This window comes from Procambarus clarkii, chromosome 5 (assembly GCF_040958095.1).
Source record: "Procambarus clarkii isolate CNS0578487 chromosome 5, FALCON_Pclarkii_2.0, whole genome shotgun sequence".
Taxonomy (NCBI): domain Eukaryota; kingdom Metazoa; phylum Arthropoda; class Malacostraca; order Decapoda; family Cambaridae; genus Procambarus; species Procambarus clarkii.
The window spans coordinates 4,122,125-4,132,695 of record NC_091154.1 but is presented as its reverse complement, the minus strand read 5'-3'; the positions used below and the strand labels follow the sequence as shown (position 1 = coordinate 4,132,695).

At 45.8% G+C, this 10,571-nt stretch overlaps 1 protein-coding gene across 1 annotated transcript in view; it reads left to right on the top strand.

The window, feature by feature from the left end:
* The first annotated feature begins 467 nt into the window (after positions 1-467).
* Positions 468-10,571, top strand: part of LOC138372897 (lactosylceramide 4-alpha-galactosyltransferase-like) — a 31,372-nt gene continuing 21,268 nt past the window's right edge. The window contains exon 1 of the mRNA XM_069338575.1: positions 468-1,600. Coding sequence (XP_069194676.1) covers positions 1,547-1,600 — 54 coding nt within the window. The 5' untranslated portion in view covers positions 468-1,546. The remainder of the gene's footprint in view (positions 1,601-10,571) is intronic.

The window sequence follows — 10,571 nt, the reverse complement described above, 5'->3', positions numbered from 1 at the left end:
TATTCTCAAGGTATATCTTTATTGTATTATATGTTACTGGTTTAAAATATATATGTATGCTGAAAACGTTTTCTTTGAAGAATGGGGGTTTCTGCAAATGAAATTCATGGGGATACTCAAATAATTTTCAATTGTATATATCACATTCTCGTCATTAATACATCGTATTAATGTAACCAAGTGTAATGAAACCTAACCATACCTTAACCTAACCTAACCATGGATAGAGATTAGATAATAGCATAAGTTATATAAGTGTTCCCTTGAGGGGGGTTTCTAATCCCTGCGGACCGGTTAATTGGACATATTGAACTCTAGAACATAAATACGAGCATATAAACACCTTAATTATTTACTCTTTATAACCAAACATTTCTTAAATAATAATACTAATTTTAGCATAATAATAATTATTGAAAAATCTAGTAATAATTAACAAATTACTTGGTTTACGCATTATAAATAACCACATATTTGTTCTATTTGTTCTCCAGGCACAGAAAACGGAGGTGTCCCATACAGAAAATGGAGACTTGTAAACAAAGACAGAGCGGACAGTGTTACCAACGCCAGGCGGAGAGGCGGCTTGGGGACGATGTTTTACCCTGAGAATAAATAAGATTGGACGGTTATTGTCGTAGATTCAGCTACTCAGAACAATAAGTTCCAGTACCACGGGCTATGGTGAGCCCGTGAGTGGAGGCTTTTTGGAGCCATTATCTGTATCAGTGGCTGATACTAGAGATCTGCAAGATTGGACGGCTTTTGGGATCTGGTAACTGTGCAAGGCCCCAGCGGAAGCTAAATATTTTGTTAATATTATAATACCTAATAAAGGTTTTCTCAATTATTATAAATATAATTTTATATGTAAATAAATTATATAAAATTATCAAATTATTCATAAAAATTCACAGAGGGCGAAGACCAAGCATTAAAAGAATGTATTTTTAAATTCAAATGTGACAGTTTCTCTCAGCCAATCGTAGCACTAGCATCCCAGGCTCGCCAGCCAATCAGTGAACCGGTTTCACAGGCAGCTTGCCAATCATAAACCAGCTTCCCAGACAGAGAGCCAATTACATAACTAGCTTCCGAGACAGCCAATCAAGAAGTCACCCCGCCAACCACAGAGCAATGAACTTCCACCCAATCACGATGCAAGCTTCCAAATAGACTCACCAATCACGAACCAAATCAGCTCATTCATAGCCAATCACGAAACCATGTTTACCATTATTACAACCAATCAATAAGACTGCAGCGAGTCAAACATTCCAATCTAGCGCCAAATTACCAAGATAACCGATCATATACCGAGCCAACCAATCACAAGCCAGCACTCTCGAACATGTAGAGAACATGTTAAGATCATTCGACAAGTCTGTCTTAAATAAGCTGATATATGGGCTTACATAAGCTGATCTGAGCTTAGATATGCTAATCTGGGGATTAACTGAGCCATAAGTGAGCTGACCGGCTCACGAAACTGGCTCTTGACTGACGTAGTTTGACCGCACTGACTGGTCAAGTCTAGCGCTTACGGATGAACCTTCGCAGATATCTCTTCGTGCTGTTTCGTCACTGTTTCAGATTCGTGGTGAGTTTTTATATATAATTTTTGATGTCATTGGCCGTGGATATTGTTGGTTTAAGCGACCAACACATAGTAAACATTGTGTAAATGGTCGCTTTCAACCAGCGGTGCCCATTGGCTAGTTGAGTTGAAAATAGTCCAATGGTAACCTTGTATACGAAATTGTATTATTATTATTTTTCATATTTCTTGGTTTAGTTTGTTATATTTATATCCATAAAAGTATGTTTGTAAATTGGTATGCATGCTGTACATGCACGCATGCACGCGCGCGCACGTCAAGGGGCCTGATGGCTGAGTGGACAGCGCTAGGGATTTGTAGTCCCAGGGGTCCGGAGATCCATCCCCGGCGGAGGTGGAAACAAGAGGGTAGATTCTTTCACCCAGATTACTCTATTCATCTACCAGTAAATAGGTACTTGGGAGTTAGACAGCTGCTACGGGCTGCTTCCTGTGTGTGTGGGAGGGGGGAGAAGTTGATTGATTGACAGTTGAGAGGAGGACCCAAAGATCCACAGCTCAACCACCGCAAGCACAACTAGATGAGTACACACAATTCTGATAAAGAAAGAGATCTAGGGGTGGTTCTAGATAGAAAACTATCACCTGAGGACCACATAAAGAATATTGTGCGAGGAGCCTATGCCACGCTTTCTAACTTCAGAATTGCTGTTAAATACATGGATGGCGATATACTAAAGAAATTGTTCATGACTTTTGTTAGGCCAAAGCTAGAATATGCAGCTGTTGTGTGGTGCCCATATCTTAAGAAGCACATCAACTGGAAAAGGTGCAAAGACATGCTACTAAGTGACTCCCAGAACTGAAGGGCAAGAGCTACGAGGAGAGGTTAGAGGCATTAAATATGCCAAAACTAGAAGACAGAAGAAAAAGAGAAGATATGATCACTACATACAAAATTTATAGGAATCCGGATCTCAGGAATTCTTTCTGAGACCTGGAAATTCAAGAACAAGAGGTCATAGATTTAAACTAATTAAACACAGATGCCGAATAAATATAAGAAAATTCCCTTTCGCCACCAGAGTGGTAGACGGTTGGAACAAGTTAGGGGAGAAGGTGGTGGAGGCCAAGACTGTCAGTAGTTTCAAAGCGTTATATGACAAAGAGTGCTGGGAAGACGGGACACCACGAGCGTAGCTCTCATCCTGTAACTACACTTAGGTAATTACACTTAGGTAATTACACACACACACACACACACACACACACACACACACACACACACACACACACACACACACACACACACACACACACACACACACACACACACACACAAACACACACACACACACACACACACACACACACACACACACACACACACACACACACACACACACACAAACACACACACACACACACACACACACACACACACACACACACACACACACACACACACACACACACACACACACACACACACACACACACACACACACACACACACACACACACACACACACACACACACACACACACACACACACACACACACACACACACACACACATACACACACCAGGAAGCAGCCTGTAACAGCTGTCTAACTCCCAGGTACCTATTTACTATTAAGTAACAGGGGCATCAGGGTGAAAGAAGTTTAGCCAATTTGTTTTCGCCATGACCGGGATCGATCCCGGGTCCCTAGATCTACGCATCCAGAGCGCTGTCCCGCACAGCCGCTAGGCGGTGTGTGTGTGTGTGTGTGTGTGTGTGTGTGTGTGTGTGTGTGTGTGTGTGTGTGTGTGTGTGTGTGTGTGTGTGTGTGTGTGTGTGTGTGTGTGTTGTGTGTGTGTGTGTGTGTGTGTGTGTGTGTGTGTGTGTGTGTGTGTGTGTGTGTGTGTGTGTGTGTGTGTGTGTGTGTACTCACCTAGTTGTGTCTGCAGGATCGAGCATTGACTCTTGGATCCCGCCTTTCGAGCATCGGTTGTTTACAGCAATGACTCCTGTCCTATTTCCCTATCATACCTGGTTTTAAAATTAGTAATAGTATTTGCTTCCACAACCTGTTCCTGAAGTGCATTCCATTTTCCCACTACTCTCACGCTAAAAGAAAACTTCCTAACATCTCTGTGACTCATCTGAGTTTCAAGCTTCCATCCATGTCCTCTCGTTCTGTTACTATTCCGTGTGAACATTTCGTCTATGTCCACTCTGTCAATTCCTCTGAGTATCTTATACGTTCCTATCATGTCCCCCCTCTCCCTTCTTCTTTCTAGTGTCGTAAGGCACAATTCCCTCAGGCGCTCCTCATACCCCATCCCTCGTAGCTCTGGGACGAGTCTCGTTGCAAACCTCTGAACCTTTTCCAGTTTCATTATATGTTTCTTCAGATGGGGACTCCATGATGAGGCGGCATACTCTAAGACTGGCCTTACGTAGGCAGTGTAAAGCGCCCTAAATGCCTCCTTACTTAGGTTTCTGAATGATGTTCTAACTTTTGCCAGTGTAGAGTACGCTGCTGTCGTTATCCTATTAATATGTGCCTCAGGAGATAGATTAGGTGTTACGTCCACCCCCAGGTCTCTTTCACGCGTCGTTACAGGTAGGCTGTTCCCCTTCATTGTGTACTGTCCCTTTGGTCTCCTATCTCCTAGTCCCATTTCCATAACTTTACATTTGCTCGTGTTGAATTCTAGTAGCCATTTCTCTGACCATCTCTGCAATCTGTTCAGGTCCTCTTGGAGGATCCTGCAATCCTCATCTGTCACAACTCTTCTCATCAACTTTGCATCATCCGCAAACATCGACATGTAGGACTCTACGCCTGTAAACATGTCGTTAACATATACAAGAAATAGAATTGGTCCCAGCACCGATCCTTGTGGTACTCCACTTGTTACTGTTCGCCAGTCCGACTTCTCGCCCCTTACCGTAACTCTTTGGCTCCTTCCTGTTAGGTAGTTCCTTATCCATTCTAGGACCTTTCCCCCCACCCCCGCCTGCCTCTCGAGCTTGAACAGCAGTCTCATGTGCGGTACTGTATCAAAGGCTTTTTGGCAGTCCAGAAATATGCAGTCTGCCCAACCATCTCTGTCCTGTCTTATCCTCGTTATTTTATCATAGAATTCCAGAAGGTTTGTTAGGCACGATTTCCCTGTCCAGAACCCATGTTGATGTTTGTTCACAAACCTAATGTTCTCCAGGTGTGCAACCAGTCGCAGCCTAATTATTCTTTCCAGTATTTTACAGGGGATGCTTGTCAGTGATACAGGTCTGTAGTTAAGTGCCTCCTCCCTATCTCCTTTCTTGAAGATCGGCACGACATTTGCCTTCTTCCAGCAACTGGGCAATTCTCCTGACATAAGTGACTCATTAAAGATCATTGCCAGAGGCACGCTGAGGGCCTGTGCTGCTTCTTTTAGTATCCACGGTGATACTTTGTCTGGTCCAACTGCTTTAGTTGCATCTAGAGTTGCCAACTGTTTCATTACCTCCTCTGCTGTCACCTCTATATCTGATAGTCTTTCATCTAGGGTAACCCCTTCCAACAATGGGAGCTGCTCAGGCTCGGTAGTGAACACTCCATGGAAACTGGCATTCAGTGCCTCGCAGATTTCCTTGTCACTTTCAGTATATGCCCCCTCTGTCTTCCTTAGTCTTGTCACTTGGTCGTTCACCGACATTTTTCTTCTTATATGACTGTGTAGTAACTTGGGTTGTTTTTTCGCTTTGATTGCAATATCGTTCTCATAGTCCCTTTCCGATGTTCGTCTTATGTTAATGTAATCGTTCCTAGCTCTGTTGTATCTGCTTCTGTTGTCCTCTGTTCTTTGTCTTCTGTACTTCCTCCACTCCCGTCTGCTGGCCATTTTTGCTTCCTGACACTGTCTATTAAACCATGGGTTATTATATTCCTTCTTATTTTTTCCCTTTACCGTTGGTATAAATCTCTCTTCGGCCTCCTGGCATTTCTGTATGACTAGGTCCATCATATCTTGGACTGTTTTTCCTCTAATTTCTTCCTCCCACTGCACTTCACCCAGATAGTCCCTTATCCTCATATAGTCCCCTTTCCTGTAGTCAGCTCTCCTTTCCCAGATCTCTTGTCCCATGGTCATAAGTTTGAATTCCATCATGTAGTCAAAGACTAGGACACAATGGTCACTGGCCCCTAGAGGTATTTCATGCTCTAAATTCTCGATATCTTCTACGTTCTGGGTGAAAATCAGGTCTAATAGGCTCGGTGCATCTCCTCCTCTTTCCCTTGTGTCTTCCTTCACATGTTGTGTCAGGAAATTCCTGTCTATAACATCTACTAATTTTGCTCCCCACGTTTCGTCCCCTCCATGGGGATTCCTTGATTCCCAATTTATCTCTCCATGATTTAGGTCCCCCATGATCAGCAGCTTCGCTCTCATTCTGTGGGCTAGTGTTGCTGCCTTCTGCAGTTCATCTATACATGCTTTGTTGTTGTCATCATACTCCTGCCTGGGTCTTCTACTGTTTGGTGGGGGATTGTAGATTACCAGGATCACAATCTTCCTCCCATCTACTGTCAGAGTTCCATGTATGAAGCTTGTGCACTCATTGGTAACTCGATTTCCCAGGTCTTCAAACTTCCATTTCCGCTTTATTAGGAGTGCTACTCCCCCTCCCTGTCTGTGTGTCCTCTCTTTTCGTATCACCTGGTACCCTTCAGGAAAGATTGCATCTGAGATCATGTCATTAATTTTAGTTTCCACAATTGCAACTATGTCAGGATCTGCTTCACTCACTCTTTCTTTTATCTCTTCTGCTTTATTAGATACCCCATCAGCATTGGTGTACCAAACCTTGAGATTCTTCATGGAAACTCTTGTACCAGAGTTCTCCCTTTCTCTGGGGGTCTGGGGGGATCTGGGGGATGTCTGGGGGGTGACTGGGGGCAGAGGGGATCTGGGGGATCTGGGGGGTGTCTGGGGGATGACTGGGGGCGGGGAGGGTCCGGGGGATGTCCGGGGGGATCCGGGGGGTGTCTGGGGGGGTCCGGGGGGTGTATGGGGGGTGAAAGAGTTCAGGAGGGGGGTGTTCAGAAAGAGTGCTTGGGGGGCTACTGGGGGCTGGGCTTCTAGGAAGGTAGGTAGGAGGGTCTGGGGTAGGGCCTGGGTAGGTAGGTCTGGAGTAGGAAGGGCATACTGGGTCTGAAGATTGGGGAGGGCATAGAGGGGTTGGGAGATAGCGTAAGGTTGGGAGACAGATAGAGGTTGAGAGGTTGGGAGGGGGAAGGATAGAGGGGGTGGGGGGGACCTCCCACCTCCCTCGCAAGGGTGGGGGGTCACATGGAAGGAGAGGGGATGAGGAGGGGTGAGGGCTGGGTAGGCTTTGGGTGTTGAGAGGATGAGGTCTGGGTGGGTTCTTGGGGTTGAGGGGATGAGGTCTGGATGGGTTTTGGGGGTTGAGGGGATGAGAGCTGGGTGGGTTTTGGGGGTTGAGGGGATGAGGGCTGGACGGGTTTTGGGGGCTGAGGTGATGAGGGGGTCCTTGGAATGTGGGATGAATTTGACTCCAGTGGGGTCAGAGGGGTCAAGGGATGTGCTGGGGAGATAAGCAGGGGCGGCTGATTTGGGAAAGGGGTGACCTGAGAAGCACGTGTGAGCTGGTTAGCATGGGGTGGTTTAGCACTGGGGTGTGTAGCTGCGCTCAAATGGAAAGAGTCGTACTGTTGTTTGCTTGCTCTGTGGGCAATCTGTTCCTCCTTCGTCATGAATTTGTCAATAAATACGTTGTAGTAATTTTCGCTACCTCTGAGTAGGTGTTTGTGATGCAGTATGTAATCCACTGCCTCTTCGTTAGTGAACTGTACCAGGACAGGTCGTTTCCTGTTACAGTTGTATGGTCCAATGCGTCGGTGGACTTGCACCTCATTCCCTGCCATCTGGGCTCTCATGTCTCTCAAGATCCCCTGTAGTTCCAAATCCTCAATCTCCATCCTTTCCTGCCTCGATGTGTGTGTATGTGTGTGTGTGTGTGTGTGTGTGTGTGTGTGTGTGTGTGTGTGTGTGTGTGTGTGTGTGTGTGTATGTGTGTGTGTGTGTGTGTGTGTGTGTGTGTGTGTGTGTGTATGTGTGTGTGTGTGTATGTGTGTGTGTGTGTGTGTGCGTGTGTGTGTATGTGTATGTGTGTGTATGTGTGTGTGTGTGTGTGTGTGTGTGTGTGTGTGTGTGTGTGTGTGTGTGTGTGTGTGTGTGTGTGTGTGTGTATGTGTGTGTGTGTGTGTGTGTATGTGTGTGTGTGTGTGTGTGTGTGTGTGTGTGTGTGTGTGTGTGTGTGTGTGTGTGTGTGTGTGTGTGTGTATGTGTGTGTGTGTGTGTGTGTGTGTGTGTGTGTGTGTGTGTGTGTGTGTGTGTGTGTGTGTGTGTATGTGTGTGTGTGTGTGTGTGTGTGTGTGTGTGTGTGTGTGTGTGTGTGTGTGTGTGTGTGTGTGTGTACTTACCTAATTGTACTTACCTAATTGTGCTTGCGGGGGTTGAGCTCTGGCTCTTTGGTCCCGCCTCTCAACCGTCAATCAACTGGTGTACAGATTCCTGAGCCTATTGGGCTCTATCATATCTACATTTGAAACTGTGAATGGAGTCAGCCTCCACCACATCACTTCCTAATGCATTCCATTTGCTAACTACTCTGACACTGAAAAAGTTCTTTCTAACGTCTCTGTGGCTCATTTGGGTACTCAGCTTCCACCTGTGTCCCCTTGTTCGCGTCCCACCAGTGTTGAAAAGTTCGTCCTTGTTTACCCGGTCGATTCCCCTGAGGATTTTGTAGGTTGTGATCATGTCCCCCCTTACTCTTCTGTCTTCCAGTGTCGTGAGGTGCATTTCCCGCAGCCTTTCCTCATAACTCATGCCTCTTAGTTCTGGGACTAGTCTAGTAGCATACCTTTGGACTTTTTCCAGCTTCGTCTTGTGCTTGACAAGGTACGGGCTCCATGCTGGGGCCGCATACTCCAGGATTGGTCTTACATATGTGGTGTACAAGATTCTGAATGATTCCTTACACAGGTTCCTGAACGCCGTTCTGATGTTAGCCAGCCTCGCATATGCCGCAGACGTTATTCTCTTTATGTGGGCTTCAGGAGACAGGTTTGGTGTGATATCAACTCCTAGATCTTTCTCTCTGTCTGTTTCATTAAGTACTTCATCTCCTATTCTGTATCCTGTGCCTGGCCTCCTGTTTCCACTGCCTAGTTTCATTACTTTGCATTTACTCGGGTTGAACTTCAACAGCCATTTGTTGGACCATTCACTCAGTCTATCCAGGTCATCTTGTAGCCTCCTACTATCATCCTCTGTTTCAATCCTCCTCATAATTTTTGCATCGTCGGCAAACATTGAGAGGAACGAATCTATACCCTCTGGGAGATCATTTACATATACCAGAAACAGTATAGGTCCAAGGACTGACCCCTGCGGGACTCCACTTGTGACGTCTCGCCAATCTGAGACCTCACCCCTCACACAGACTCGTTGTCTCCTGTTGCTTAGGTATTCCTCTATCCACCGGAGTACCTTCCCTCTCACTCCAGCCTGCATCTCCAACTTTCGCACTAGCCTCTTGTGTGGCACTGTATCAAAGGCTTTCTGACAATCCAAAAATATGCAGTCTGCCCACCCTTCTCTTTCTTGCCTTATTTTTGTTGCCTGGTCGTAGAATTCAAGTAACCCTGTGAGGCAGGACCTGCCATCCCTGAACCCATGTTGATGCTGTGTTACAAAGTTCCTTCGCTCCAGATGCTCCACTAGTTTTTTTCGCACAATCTTCTCCATCAGCTTGCATGGTATGCAGGTTAGGGACACTGGCCTGTAGTTCAGTGCCTCCTGTCTATCCCCTTTCTTGTATATCGGGACTACGTTAGCTGCTTTCCAAGTATCTGGCAGTTCCCCTGTTGCCAGTGATTTGTTATACACTATGGAGAGTGGTAGGCTCAGTTCTCTTGCTCCTTCCTTTAGAACCCAAGGGGAGATTCCATCTGGGCCTATAGCCTTCGTCACGTCCAACTCTAGTAAACACTTCCTTACTTCCCCACTGGTAATCTCAAACTCTTCCAGTGGTTCCTGGTTAGCTATTCCCTCACTTACCTCTGGAATTTCTCCTTGTTCTAAGGTGAAGACCTCCTGGAATTTCTTATTCAATTCCTCACACACTTCCTTGTCATTTGTAGTGAATCCTTCCGCCCCTATCCTTAATCTCATAACCTGTTCCTTTACTGTTGTTTTTCTCCTAATGTGGCTATGCAACAATTTAGGCTGAGTCTTTGCCTTGCTTGCGATGTCATTTTCGTATTGTCTTTCTGCCTCTCTCCTCATCCTGACATATTCATTCCTGGCATTCTGGTATCTTTCTCTGCTCTCCAGTGTCCTGTTATTCCTATAGTTTCTCCATGCCCTTTTACTTTGCTGCTTAGCTAGCCTACATCTTTGATTAAACCATGGGTTTCTCATCTTCATTTCTCTGTTTTCCTTTTGGACTGGGACAAACTTGTTTGCTGCGTCCTTGCACTTCTGCGTGATGTAGTCCATCATATCTTGGGCCGTCTTTCCCCTGAGCTCTGTTTCCCATGCTATATCTGTTAGGAATTTTCTTATCCCCTCATAGTTTCCCTTTCGGTATGCTAACCTTTTGGTTTCGGTATCCCTCCTCGAGTTCAATAACCCTTCTTCAATCAAGTACTCAAACACCAGTACACTGTGGTCGCTCATTCCTACTGGGTCCTACTGTGTGTGTGTATGTGTGTGTGTGTGTGTGTGTGTATGTGTGTGTGTGTGTGTGTGTGTACTCACCTAGTACTCACCTATTTGTGCTTGCGGGGGTTGAGCTCTGGCTCTTTGGTCCCGCCTCTCAACCGCCAATCAACTGGTGTACAGATTCCTGGGCCTACTGGGCTCTATCATATCTACATTTGAAACTGTGTATGGAGTCAGCCTCCACCACATCACTGCCTGAGACATTTACTAACTATTCTGAC